The 15,233-nt window shown below is 45.4% G+C and overlaps 1 protein-coding gene across 1 annotated transcript in view; it reads left to right on the top strand.

Annotated features, from left to right (window-relative positions):
* Positions 1–15,233, top strand: part of whrna (whirlin a) — a gene marked incomplete at its 3' end in the record, with an annotated part of 115,930 nt that overhangs the window by 77,760 nt on the left and 22,937 nt on the right. The window contains exons 4-5 of the mRNA XM_079755593.1: positions 1,205–1,413; positions 4,275–4,311. Coding sequence (XP_079611719.1) covers positions 1,205–1,413; positions 4,275–4,311 — 246 coding nt within the window. The remainder of the gene's footprint in view (positions 1–1,204; positions 1,414–4,274; positions 4,312–15,233) is intronic.

The following is a 15,233-nucleotide window of genomic DNA, read 5'->3' as shown; positions in this document are numbered from 1 at the left end:
GACTATTTTGACTGTGTTCAATTACGAACATGAAGTCAATGTATTTACAGATTCTTAATTTTCCATAAATAAATCTTTTTTGCATAACAGCATTAAACGGAGGCTCAAATCCCACAATGGTGCCTTAGTGGGATAAACATCTGAATACCAGATCGGGGCTTAGTCAGCCAGAATCAAGATCATTGTGAGAGTTTTTTTGCATTATTCCACTTCATCTAGTCCTAAAACGAATCCTAAATCCTTATCCATTCCTAATTCTTATAGAAGTCAAAATACAGCTTGTAAGATTCCGATATCACAGTCCTCTGACAATCACACAGACTATGGGATCACGAAAGCAAGCCCAACCGCAGGAGCAGGAAGAAACCCATTTTGGAATGGGTTATTAATTCTTTCATTCAGCTTGACGGGACATGACAAGGGGAGAATTGAAGATCCACATTAGCTAAATACAGCAGAACACAGTAGCTTAATTCAGGAGCTGCACAGTTCATACCTCTTAAGAGTGTGAGTGTGCGTGGGCGGGTGTGATTAGCAGTAAAGTGGCCCTAGCGGCCAGCAAATCACAACGTAAACGCTGTCTGTTTATCAACGAATTAGCACAGGGCACACTGTAAGAGCCTGCTCAAGGCTGTTGATAAACGATGCTTCTGTTATGTTTGAAGTCGGCGTCATGTTGGTTTTGTTTACTGAGTGGCGACATTGGTAGACTAGTCCTCTTTAGGGTGTTTGGTCACACACTAATGGTTCTTGGTTCGATCCCCAAGGTTTTCAGTCAAATCTCTTGGCGTCCTTGTGTGACACCTCCTCAGATGACTAGAAATGCTGTCGGTTGCTTTGCAAAAAGTCCTGATCTCAAGGCCTAAAATCTGATGGATTTTGTATGATGGACCAGCACAGGATATATTATTCATTATTGTTTCCATTTTCGGTTAATCCCGGAACACAACTCTACCACCTCCTCAACCAACCCCCTGTCGCTCTCTCTTTAACCTCCCCGACCTCCTCTAACCTTAAACCTTTGACCCTACCCCACGTCGTCGGTACCCGTTCCCTGTTTGTCACGTGCCGTCACACTGCGCACGTTCAGCGCTGCGCCCTCCCCCCGCCCGCCCTGCCTCGCATCAAGCAGGGTCCGCAGCCAGCTCCAACACCCCCCTACTGGCCTCTCTGTCTCCCCTCCCCCGCCCCTCCCCCCCACCAGGTGGGCGACCAGATCCTGGAGGTCAACGGGCGCAGCTTTCTGGGCATCCCCCACGACGACGCGGTGCGCGCGCTCAAGTCGTCGCGCCACCTGATGATGACGGTGAAGGACGTGGGCCGGCTGCCGCACGCCCGCACCGTGGTGGGAGAGACCAAGTGGATCGCCAGCTCCCAGATCTCCGAGTCCTCCACCACCAGCAGCCTGGCGGGGTGAGTGTGTGGGGGGGAGGATGGGGTGCAGGTGGTTCTTAGTGTGTGTGTGTGTGTGTGTGTGTGTGTGTGTGGGGTGCTTCAGTAAATATTTGCCTTTTTGTAAGTGCATACTTGTTTTGTATTGTTGAGTTTGGGGGTGTGTATGGTGCACACGTTTACCCTCTTCATGATGAAGAGCCCGGGTCAACATATTCACTGCTCCCGCTGTAAATCTTCTTCATTACCTGTCTGGGCAGGCCATTCTCCTTTAGCTGCAGGACCGCCAGTAATTGTGAAGATTCTGTAACAAAACCGACACAAAGTGTTTTTAAGTTAATTTATTTGGTGACATTAATTGGATGGGCATGCAGACGCACTCGCAACTCATTAAATCATAGATTTTCTGAGCCTTTGTGGTCTTAATGGAAATTTGTCCATGAGTAATTTAAAAACCAGAGCACTTTCTCTCTGCCTCTTCCCCTGACATCTTGGAGATTAAAGGGTAGTTGTTCATGACAAGTGAAATAAAAAAATAACGGTTACAATTAAAAATGCTTTACCACCTGGCAAGGCGTGTGCTTCCCTCTCACCTCCCGTTGTGATCCGTTGTAATGAGTTTAGTCTCAGTGGGTCCTTTGTATCATTTGTAATGAGTTGAGCTCCAGCTGCTTCTCACAAGGTATGACGGTGTGTAATGGCTTCAGTTTCAATTCGTCCTCGTTTTGTATTCGTGAACGTTACGTGCAATGAATGGAATGTGCTCTTGTTGGTCGGGAGAAGTTCATGATATGTTATGAGACTGACTTCTGTTGGTCCACACAAGGTATGACCTCATAATGAGTTTAGCTCCTGTTGGCCTGTCACAAGGTATGACATCATAATGATTTTAGCTCCTATAGGTCCTAACAAGTTATGAAATCATAATGAGTTTAGCTCCTATAGGTCCTAACAAGTTATGACCTCATAATGAGTTTAGCTCCTATTGGTCTGAATAAGGTATGACATCATAATGAGTTTAACTCCCATTAATCCTCACCAGATATGACTTCATAGTGAGTTTAGCTCCTATTGGCCCTCAGTCACAAGGTATGACGTCATAATGAGTTGAGGTCCTGTTGCCCCTCACAAGGTATGACGCGTCATTATGATACATAGATGTTCAACAACAGAAACTCACAGTTCATTTTACACACTAGCAACTGACAGAGGGCTGTGTTATTCTAACCAATGACACCCAAGTAACAGCTCTTGAATCTTACCTGAAGCCCCTTTTTAACAGGAAGCCAGTGACGGCTGAGTTGGTCTGGGAGAGTCAAAATAAGATAATCTGATTTAAACCCTCTAATTCAATCCGAATCCTCGGATCCGAGAAGATTAATTTTGATGTCCCATTTGAGGAAGGAAGCGAGCACTTCCCAGGGGCTTACCTTTGGATGTGTGTTTGCCCATTTCTAGCACAATGCGATTCGAAGTGAATGCCACATTTTTTTATTTTAATGCGCATCGTTTTGGAGATAATTGACACTGGAGGATTTCAGAGAGAAATAGAAATGAACTTCTGAAAGTGTGACAATTATCCTTTTTACAATACAATTGGGTGTATGAATGGATGTTTGTGGCTCGGTGTGTGTGTGGGTGTCGCTGTGCAAGTGCATGTGATTGTGCATGAATCAAATTCAAGTTACCAGGCTGATGTGAAGAGTTGCACGCCATTAATGTGTAGAGCTTGCTGCAAATGAACTCTGTGAGAGACACAAAGGAGGGTAGAAGATGCGGCGCCTCAGTGACGAGGCGATCCCACACAATGATAACGCTCAGCCTTTGATGACTGAGAAACTACACTCCACTCCAGCCTGGAGTCTGCCCACCACAATACCGCCTCCCTACAACCCTGTGTGACGACGTGCATATTTGCATATGAGTGTTGTGTGTCTTTGGGTGCGACTGTGTTTGTGCGACAGCTTGTAGCTCTCTCTCTCTCTGTATTAGGCTTCTCTTTTGTGTTTGTGTGTTGACAGTGACTGCCATGAGAGAATGAGAACATAAGAACAGTCATGGTTCTGTTTCAGTGTCTTGACATGTTTGTGTATTGGCGGACATGTCTTTGTGTGAGTGGACATATTTGTGTACCATTCTATGTTATGAGACATGTTTGTGTATTAGTGAACATGTTTGTGTACCATTCTATGTTATGAGACATGTTTGTGTATTAGTGAACATGTTTGTGTATCAGCCTATGTTATAAGACATGTTTGTGTATTAGTGAACATGTTTGTGTATCAGCCTATGTTATGAGACATATTTGTGTATTAGTGAACATGTTTGTGTATCAGCCTATGTTATGAGACATATTTGTGTATTAGTGAACATGTTTGTGTATCAGCCTATGTTATAAGACATGTTTGTGTATTAGTGAACATGTTTGTGTGTCAGCCTATGTTTTGAGACATGTTTGTGTATTAGTGAACATGTTTGTGTACCATTCTATGTTATGAGACATGTTTGTGTATTAGTGAACATGTTTGTGTATCAGCCTATGTTATGAGACATGTTTGTGTATTAGTGAACATGTTTGTGTATCAGCCTATGTTATGAGACATATTTGTGTATTAGTTTACATGTTTGTGTATCAGCCTATGTTATGAGACATATTTGTGTATTAGTGAACATGTTTGTGTATCAGCCTATGTTATAAGACATGTTTGTGTATTAGTGAACATGTTTGTGTGTCAGCCTATGTTTTGAGACATGTTTGTGTATTAGTGAACATGTTTGTGTATCAGCCTATGTTATAAGACATGTTTGTGTATTAGTGAACATGTTTGTGTATCAGCCTATGTTATGAGACATGTTCGTAATGCTCTTCATGTCTCCTGCAGTGTTTCCATGGACCAGGGAGCATCCGCAGCCGGAAAAGTAAGACTTGTTTCGTTTGTGTGTGTGTGTGTGTGTGTGTGTGTGCGTGTGTGTGTGCATGTGCGTGAGTGCATGTGCTATTAAGGTATACTTGATCACCATGCCTAGCCCCCTGCCTACTTATCAATGATGTGTATCTGTATTCACTGTAAGACGCTTTTTGAAGACTCTGCTGGAAGACTGAAAATAAGTGTAACTTGAATCTGGATGTGCGGGATGTCGTCTCATCTTTTTAAGGCTGTATTCGTCCTGCATCTGTATTTGAGCTGGAAGAAATGCTTGGATGATTCCCCGCGGCCCGCGTGTCATTTTAAATATCTATCAATGCGCGCAATGCCTGATCGACGCCGCAGTGTCATTTGCCAGAGGCGAACCATTTGTCACACCTCATAGCACCTTCTCCTGCACCTCATCATTTACAAACCGTCTGAGCACCGGCATCACTTCATCCTCAGGGAGCGAGAGGACAGATTTGGGCCTATCCCGTTGTCAGATTAGTGATTTTATACAATAAAGTAACAGGAATGTTCTTTGAAGATTTGGCAAATTTATAGCTCTTCAAAGATAAGAGCCAAATATCCACTTGAGGTTATTCTCCATGATCAGACGTTATTTTTGACAAACAGGCATGCACAGAACTGGAAAGATCTCTGTTTAAGGCAGACAACATATTCTCAATTACTGAATAAATTGAATCTTTTCTGACAGACGTGCACACTTTAAGCAGTTCTCCCCAAGTAGACAATTTAGTAGGACTGCTAAAAACTTCTTATATAAGACATGATTTTTTGTCAACTTGACAATACTATTTCCAATATACTAATATCCAACATAACACTTTTTAGAAAACACTTTTATAGAAATTACAATTAGGTAAACTTGGTTTATATTCAGTGTGAGGTGTTTGTTGCGTTGGTTTGTTTTTGTTCAACTGGGCTCAATTTATTGATTTTCAGACAGGGAAGGTGACGCTGGAACAGCACAATCTGGGTCGCCCATACGATGTGGGACACCCAGGGGATTGTGGGTAACCTAGGGGATAGTGGGTAACCCAGAGGTTTCTGGGTCATTATTACAAAACCAACTGAACGGACCCATGGTTACGGTGTCAGTTATTGATCAGCAAGCGAAGCCCTGAACTCAGTTAATTTTATTTATTTATTGTCTATGCATATAGTTCACGTATGAGTTCTATGTTTGAATAGGACATGACTAGCTTTAACTCACATTTTTGCTACAATATGTTGTCCAGACAGAACCAAATAAAGTCTTATTATATGGACTAGACTAGATTTCCCAGTGGGAAAATTGAAGATTATCATCTACGGTTGATGCTGAAATGATCTGTAGTTAGCAATGTGCTTTTCTAATTATTTTCTAATTATAATACAACTGCTAGATCATTTTTGGAGAAGGCAGCAGAATGAGTCCAGAGGATAGCTTGAGGCAGTAGAGAGCAAACTATCACCAGTGCAGTCCATTTCTGTACTGTGCTTGAAATGAAATGGAGCCTGGAAATATTCAAATTAAATTGAAAACAAAATGTATTTATTAAAAATAAAACGAGATCCACAAAAATGTATTGATTTATATTGTGTATACCAGGAAACACAGTTCTTCATAGAGATGTCTGTGCTTCTGAATACTGTCTGACCAAGCTGAACAGAGAACCTAGTCGGAGCCTCAGCCTAGTCACTCTGGCCCAGAGTTTAGTGTGGGCCAGATTAGTCTAATGGTTATGATGTTTGATTACCAACAGAAAGGTTTTAGTTTCAAACCCAAATGAAATACCTACCCCATACCCCCTACCCCCTACCTGCTTCTTAAAGGACACCCAAACCCGAAGGGTACTTGTAGATTTGTTTGCATTAGATACATAATACATACATACATACATCTCATTGGCTGATATGGTCACCTCCGGATTAAGCATTGATGCATTATTTAAAGATGGCGTCAGGGGGTTTGGTGTTCATTAAATTGCCTGTTTCTGAATTCACAGTAAGTTGCATTGGATAAAATAACCTTATGTGGGTGATATGGATATTATTCATGGTTTTGAAGGACAAACTGAAACCCTAATAGCCCTTTTACCTTTCTACATGTCCTCTGAATGTCCAAGAGGACTTTTCTTCTATCTTTCTGATCGTGTCAGCTAATCCGAGAGGGCTGGCATGAATTACTAACCGTGGATAATGTTGATAATGTCATCCAATGACTCCTTTCAAACCTGGGCCGAGTCAATAAACTTTTTCCTGCTAACTATACCTTTGAGTAGAGGAGCAATAGTAGAAAGTGGTTGAGGAAAAGAGCAGTGGGATATTGGTGTAGCTGAGGCAGTTACTCATACCTCATTCATCGAGTGATGCAGTCGGAAAATCTTCCTGTGCAGGAAACATATTGACATATCCTTGACCAAAGCCAATTTGTCAGCTGAAACGCCAGCAGCAAACGCCTTGAGATTCAGAAAGCGAGGGTGAGTGGAATCGCTATAGAACTATTGGAATGCAGCCCCTGAATCAGCCCTCCACTGAAACCTCCTACCTGTCGTCCCACAGGTGAATACCATGCATACCAATGACCTAAGCATATGTCTTCACTCCCAGCTTCAAGGTCAGCCCCAATATGGTAGACAACGTTGCCTCATTCTTACCCACGGTGCTATGCTATCTGCCATCTCTGGCCGTTCTGCTACTCGCCAGGTGAAGTGTCAACGCATTGTTTATTAAAGAGCATTGTATGGTTTATTGCATCCGCTGTGTGTTTATATTGTCCATCTCGTCAGTAATAGGGCCAGCGGCTGTCCCCTGCTGCGGGGGGTCTCGTATAGGGTCTATCTTATCGGTGTGCTGCAGATGCGTCAGCTCACAGACAGCTAGCATATAAAACGATCCCCCAGGGGTCCGTGGCGGCGGGCCCCTTAGCGGAGCCCGATTTAAAACACTGTGTGATCGTAAACCGCCCCGCTAGTGGTAGCACGCTCTGTCTAGTGTGTAAAACGATAAACGGTTGTCCTTGCTCAGGGACAACAAGTCGGAAATCCACTGGACGTTTTACGCAAATGCTTAAAAAATGTTATGTTGTTATTATCTCCGTCTCTGGAATTTAACTAGCAATTTTAATCGTCACATGAATTAAAGCTAGAAATGCTTTACAGAGGACACATTTTGACAGACATTTTACATTGTACCAGAACCGACTGGGGGACAGTTCTGAATGGGCTAGTACCGATGCTGTTATAAGTACTACTGCGTTAGTAGTACTTACAATTTAGTTAGTATGAAATGTGAGGTACTGACTGTTGGCCAGTCAGCACTAAAACACATTTAGTAATGACTGTAGATATAATCTGTATCAAGTAAATGCAGGGGCCTTGTCCTTTTTAAACCGTTCATTTCAAGTCCAAATATTGCTTTGATTTAAAGAGATAATCCATATTGTTTGCCCGGGAGATATCTTTTTTAATCATGTCGTCCCCGGTTCCGGTTTATTGTCCGGGCAGCAGTTCTAATATGTTTTTCTGTTTGGTTAGTTTAATTTCCTCTCTATGACCTTTATAATAACATTGAAATGCACAGATCTGTCTTGAGGGCAACTCAGGCTGTAACAATCGGATGCAGTCACCCATGGTAACTAACCATCACGTATAGTTACAGCTTCTACCACCTCTCCTCCTTACCTGGTCTCCCCTGTCCTCCTTACCTGGTCTCCCCTGTCCTCATTACCTGGTCTCACCTGTCCTCATTACCTGGTCTCCCCTGTCCTCATTACCTGGTCTCCCCTGTCCTCATTACCTGGTCTCCCCTGTCCTCATTACCTGGTCTCCCCTGTCCTCATTACCTGGTCTCCCCTGTCCTCATTACCTGGTCTCCCCTGTCCTCATTACCTGGTCTCCCCTGTCCTCATTACCTGGTCTCCCTTGTCCTCATTACCTGGTCTCACCTGTCCTCATTACCTGGTCTCCCCTGTCCTCATTACCTGGTCTCCCCTGTCCTCATTACCTGGTCTCCCCTGTCCTTATTACCTGGTCTCCCTTGTCCTTACAGACCCTCAAGGCTCCTCATCTGCCCTTACCTTAATTCACCTGGATTGAGCTGTTCTCACCCCCCTCTCCTGCTTACCTGCCGTCAGCTGCTTTCACTCCCCCTGCTGTCGCCTCACCTGCACCCAAATTCCTGCATCTACCCTAATCTCCCCTCACCTGCCCTCACCTCACCTGCCCTCATTTCCCCTAAGCTGCCCTTATCTCTCCCTCACCTCACCTGTCCATCTTATGCTCTTATCTGCATACTGGTCACCTGCCCTCAACTCCCCTAACCACCCTGCCCCTGCCATCATCTTTCCTCACCTGCCCTAATCTCACATCTCCTCGCTTGTCACCTAGCGATTATTTCACATTAAAATAATCTCCTCTCCCATCCCCCGCCCTCACCTCCCCTCACCTGTCCCCTTTCCCCACCTGACCTCATCTCCTCCCCTCCCCTGTGTCCGCCTGTCCTCCCTCTCTGTCCCCTGCCCTCACCTATCCCCTTTCCTCACCTGACCTCATCTCCTCCCCTCCCCTGTGTCCGCCTGTCCTCCCTCTCTGTCCCCTGCCCTCACCTATCCCCTTTCCCCACCTGACCTCATCTCCTCCCCTCCCCTGTGTCCGCCTGTCCTCCCTCTCTGTCCCCTGCCCTCACCTGTCCCCTTTCCTCACTTGATCTCATCTCTTCCCCTCACCTGCTCCCACCACTCCTTCTTCTCTGTCCCCTGCCGTCACCTGTCTCCTTTCCCCAACTGACCTCATCTCCTCCCCTCACCTGTCCCCTTTCCTCACCTATATCCATCCAGCTGTCTTCCCTCTCTGTCCCCTGCCCTCACCCCCCCCCCCCCCCCCGTCAGTCACCTGCACGCTGATGAGAAGCAGCGTGGACTGATGGTGCGATGTCAAAAGGTCCAGCAGTCAGAGTAACTGCCGTGGTGAAGGAACAGCGCGATTAATATACGGTGATTAAGAAAAATCCCACGTGGCACTAGTCAGATGATGCAGAACCTTTGCCAACACACACACGAGCGCGGACACACACACACACAAACAAACAACACACACACACACTCGCACTAACACACCCTCTCTAACACATGGTACTTAATGTTTGCCGTATGTATTGGATACGGATATGTTTGTGTGTTCCCATATTTTCTTTGGTTTCCTTTTACACGTGTGTGTGTGTGTGTGTGTGTGTGTGTGTGTGTGTGTGTGTGTGTGTTTGTGTGTGTGTGTGTGTGTGTGTGTGTGTGTGCGTTCAGTAGGAATGGCAAAAAAGCATGATGTTGCAGGGAACTTTAGCATCAGTGCTTGGAGGCTTGGCATCTGTTACCGAGACGATATTTCACTTCCTGTTCCCAGGGTGTGTGTGTGTGTGTGTGTATGAGACGGTGGGTTTAAATAAAGTAGAGAGGTTATCTGGTCCTCCTTAACTTATTCCACTGTTATCCCCCAGCTATTGCTAGGACTCTCCTTTCTCTCCTCTCTCCTCTTTTCGGCTTCATCTACCATCCATCTCCTCTCATCCCTCTCCTCTCTCTCTCCCCCCTTCTCCTCCACTCCTGTCCCTCTTTCTCCCTATTTCTCCATCTCTATCTTTCTCCTTTTCTCTGCTCCTCTCACCTATCCAAGGCTTCTCTATCTCTCTCTCTCTCTCTCTCTCTCTCTCTCTCTCTCTCTCTCTCTCTCTCTCTCTCTCTCTCTCTCTCCTTCCCCACCCTTCCCTCCCCGATCTCAGTTTTTTCTCTCTACCCCATCTTCTCCTCCTTGGCCCTCCGTCTTCCATAACTCTCCCGCTCCATCCTTAATTACAGCCCAGGGGCCCAAGCTGCCCATAAGCTTATTAATTTACCATAGGTCACATAGCCAATCCCGCTTTATTAAAGGCCCTCTGATTGTGTTGTTCCCGTGTGATTGATCCAATGAGGGCTGACCCTGTGTTTGAGCAATAAACACTCCCCACACCGCAAGCTTGTTCTGGTGCAAGACAAAAACACAACCGTAGATCATGAATAGTATGAAAGTTATCCAATAATATGCACCCTATGGAACCATGGACCATATGAAATATGAATGTGTGGGAATGTTTGACTTCCTAAAAAGGCTTAATATGTATGTGTTCATTGAGGACAGTGTTGTCAAACTCTGGAACACCACTGGTGGTAGACCAGGGTACTGCCTATTGTACGTGGGGTTTTATTCTGGAAAAAGACACGTATACAATAATAGAAACACTTACCGTATATAGATAATTTAAAATAAATATATCATCCATTTTCCTTCAGTTAGTATAGTATTATGGCTTTTTTTTAATGACATAGTGTAGCATAGTGCATTGCATCATATGCTTTCCATTTAAGGGTTTTCCATTGGTGTTTTGTATTCATTTGTGTTTCCTCAATAATCCGACTGGGAGCATAGGCAGCGTTCCTGCCTTTTCCTTTCCACTGCTTCCCACAGCCTTCTCACACTAATTATTATGTATGACCACTTGTTCGTCAGGTGGCCATCAAAAGGTCTTAAAGTGAAAGGTTGGGACTACCTTTCATTAAAGAGCACGTAGGGGTTAGGGGCGTCTCGCTCAAGGGTGGCTAAAGGGTCGACTGTGGACATTAGAATTCAAACCCAGAAGTCTTCATCTGGGAGTCAGACACCCAGACCACTAGACTCCCCAGCTCATTCAAAAGTGAGTGTTGAGCACTCCAAAGCACTGAAACACATATCGAATACCAAAAGCAAGAAACTAGGCTTGCATTTTCTCATTAGAATATGTGAACCCAAGCCTATTGAGTGACGGCAGAGTGAGGGACAGAGAGACGAATTCAGTACAGGTGGTAATTAAAGCAGTTAAAGCGACTGGACTGCCCTTAGAGCATGGTTTCTCAACGGGGGCGTTCGCACAACCTAGGGGGCGCTGGGAACGTGATTTTTCTTTTTGGGGGGGATTTTAAACTTTCATGGTTTTCAATCTTTTTTGGTGAAAAAGTAGGCTACCTTAAATAAACAGCCTATTTTCATTTATTGGTTTCTAACCCCTCTACCGTCTCAGCTACTTTTTACTGTCTATGCTCAGTTCCAGCTGCTCTGAGCGTTGTCTCCACGAAAAGACCGTTGCATTTCAAATACAAAATATATAGGCCTAATTAGGCCTCTGCGCGCGATCTGTTTTCGCGTTGCCCGGGCCGCTGTCACGGTGTGGGTCATTCATACATTCACGGGGCACGGTGGAAGACGCTGGAGTGCCGTGGCCGCGCTCACGGTGCCCGCGGTTCCCGGGCCGCGGTGCCCACGGTTCCCGGGCCATTCATTCATTCGTTCACGGGGCACGGCGGGAGTCGCGGGAGAAGCGGGAGTGCCGTGGCCACGGTCGCGGTGCCCAAGGTCACGGTGCCCGGGCCACGGGGTGCCGGGGCCGGGGCACGACGGGAGACTTGGCGGCCGGGAGTCGCGGGAGTGCCCGCCATCACGGTAAATGAATGTTCAATCCAACCATTTCTTCCTCAACTCTAGCCAATCAAAGGTGATACATTTGCATGTCATGAATATTCATTCATATTTATTTATATATTTTTCACAAAAACCGACTCAGAGGGCATTCCTTTGCTATTAGTGACCACCGCAAAATCAATGAAAAACGATGCAATGACACCTTTAAGCAATATAACATGAGTGTGAGTGGGGTTGGGGGGGGGGGGGGGGGGGGGAAGCGCCAGAGGATCAGGGTAAGGTTAGGGGGGCGTTTGCTCAAAAAAGGTTGAGAACCACTGCCTTAGAGAGAAATTATTAATGCAATCTCTTCAAAACAAACTTTGTCATGCTCTATTCACAATTCACTTTTTGATTCAGACAAATACTGAAAAGTTAGATGATGACCTGCTGACCATCTTCTGGCAAAATACTGACAACCTTTGTTTTCTAACTATCTTTTTTCTATCACACTTATTTGTGAAAGTTCTGCTTAACCATGAAGGAGACAATGACACGGGCCATTTACCGTACTCTTTTATTCCCAGCCTCTCAAACTGAAAAATAACTTCTAAGTAGTACAATCTCTTTCTGAAGAAGAAGTTCTTTGTGGACAAACCTTTTCGTACTCAATGCAGTTCAGTTAGCTCACTTTTAGTCACTGATTGTTCCATTAGACCAGTGGGGTCTCCATGGAGACACAAATCATAATTTTGAGGATTTTCAATTCCCTACCAATAAAATAAAATGTTTGCATTACCTGCATCTGCAGAAATGTCAGCAAGATACAAAACATCCTGCCGGTGGAAGAAGCGCCGAAAAATACCTTTGACAAGCTTGCGTTTGTTCGTTTTCTCTACAAATTTATTCTTTCAAGCATGTTTTCATATGTATTTAATTGATTCTTTTAAATCCAGTAGTTGAGTTTATTACACACATTCAAAGTCCTGTTCTATTTCTTTGTATGACGTTTCTTTTAGTAATGGTATGCACCCAGTGGGATTCCCTATCTACTGTGTACTGTGTACACATGTCGTGTGCGTTGAGCACACAGAGTCTAGCGCTGGGTGGGGCGGTGGAGCGGTGGTACCCCAGAGCTGGGGAGAAGGGGTGCGGTGAGTGGGGCTGATAGCAGCCCCCGCGGCACATGGCTGAGCTCCCATGGAGCAAACCCAGATTACACACAAAGTAATGCACACAAACACATATGGCCGCACATTGTCATATACCGCACACACACACACACACAGACACACACACACACACAAACACTTGCAAATGTCCGAACACATGTGCAAACACACACCTGCGTACAGACACACACACGCACGCACACGCACACACTCGCAAATATCCGAACACGTGCAGACAAACACATGCGTACAGATACACACACACACACACTCAAATTATTGAACATATGCATTAAAACACTCTCTCACTAGCAAGCAATTATACACATGCAAGCACATATGCAGAAGAACACACACAGACACACACACACGCACACGAGGGCACACACATTTTGAGGCCGTGATTGAGGAACATAACAATCTCTTAACTTGATTAATTCATGGCTGAGCCATCACAGCAGTATGCGTCTGTGTGTATGTGTGTGTGTGTGTGTGTGTGTGTGTGTGTGTGTGTGTTCTGGGGGTTCAAGCGATTATCGTTCCTCATCAGTCCTCGTGGACACCGCTGACGATGAACTCCCCGGTCGTCGTAATGACCCGCAGCCTCTTACAAAGGAGTCGGCCCTCATCTAGGTCCACTCCAGCGTTACACTCCACCGACCAGAGGCCGGTTCTGCATGACCTGCCAAACATCTTGAAACCTCACAAAGGTGGCGACCGTTCAAGTGCCTCCAATGGAACCGCTCCCATTGTAGCTCAGTGTAGCTCACTTCCACGCTCGTACCTCCCTAACTTTCTGAGGTTAAAGTCCCTCCGAGAGGCTGCGGATCTAATGGGCTTGTCTTGTGAAGTCATGTGCCCTCTTGTGCTGATAGGTTTTATAGCTGTGGGGAAAATGGAAAAATCTATCTTTGTGTTTGATTTGGTTTGTTCACAGACAGCAGTGCATCGGGTGTAGGAGGGGGGTGGTGGGATCCTTCTGGACCGGAACCAGGGTGTGGGCGGGAGATCGGGCATCGCGGCCTGCAGGGAGAGGGAGTTATCTGTCTCTGTCAGTCTGTGATGCTGAGCAGCTGTGTGCTGTAAGTTAGTATGACAGACCAACAGATAGACTGATGTCCCCAAAGGAGTGAAAGCAGTCAAACAGGCGACTGGTGTGTAGTTCTCAACTGTTGAAACGGCTCCGGGTCTGCCTTTCTCTGTCGGCCGGCTATCTGTCTGTTTACTCTACTGAGTGATCGGCGCATCCGAGGGGATTTCGATTTTATCAGAAGGTGAAAATTAAGATGTAAACATTGTAATAAAATGTCAAACGACAAAGTAATCTGAATTCAATTTCAGATCAATTCAATTGTGGGTATTGAGGTTGTCAAGCCTGCTAATACCAAGCTTGACAACATTGTCAAGCTTGTTTATGCCCTATGTCTATATGTGGTGGCATTTCCCTTTTAGGGATTAACAACATATTTGATTGCATTTTAAAGTGATTTCTACTAAGTCTTTAATTTGTGTGTGTGTGTGCGCGCGTGTGTGTATGTCTGCTGGTTATAATAGTGAATATTCAGCTACAAAGCTGACACTGCTTGTCATTCAAACCCACACTTATCTTTTCCCTTTATGGCTTAAGTGCCCCGGTGCGCTGCAACGCTGTAAACGATGGGTTGAGAGAGCGATCTTTCATCAAAAGGGGCTTGTGTGTGTTCATTAGATTTTGTCCTTGAGTTGAATGAGTGGGAGAAGGGGTTGTGTGGGTGGAATGGTGTTGTGTCGACAAGATGGGGTGTCAAGGTGATTAAAGATGCAGGTGAGAGGACAGCAGGAGGGGTTCACCTTGGGGGACTGTGTTGTGAGTGGACAAGACAGTGCCCTCCTGATTGGTTGGATTAATGACCTATCTGGAGACGGAGCTTAAGGAAGAGGCAGGATGAGAAAATGAAATGTGAACGCGATATGGAGATACGGTGGCCTGGTTCTTCTGATTGTCGGGGAAACAAATGCAGACAAGCACGCACGCACGCACGCTTGCACGCTCGCAGAAAAACACACACAGATACACAAAGTTTACAGCTGTACACGCACACTTATTGGCGGCCAAACCTACATTTGCAATCATAAGCACAAACTCACACACACACCGCAATGCCCTTAAGTGTTGACTTTGAAGCAGATGATGAAGCGGTTAATTTAAGACAAGCTGCAGACACTCAGATCCTATAGGAGGCGACAGAGTAAGAGAAAGGAGGTCTGGGAGACAGAGATGGAGTGAGAGAGAAGAGTCTGCGCCAAACATTACA

This window comes from Pollachius pollachius, assembly GCF_949987615.1.
Source record: "Pollachius pollachius genome assembly, chromosome: 18".
Classification (NCBI taxonomy): domain Eukaryota; kingdom Metazoa; phylum Chordata; class Actinopteri; order Gadiformes; family Gadidae; genus Pollachius; species Pollachius pollachius.
This window is presented reverse-complemented; position numbering and strand designations above follow the sequence as displayed.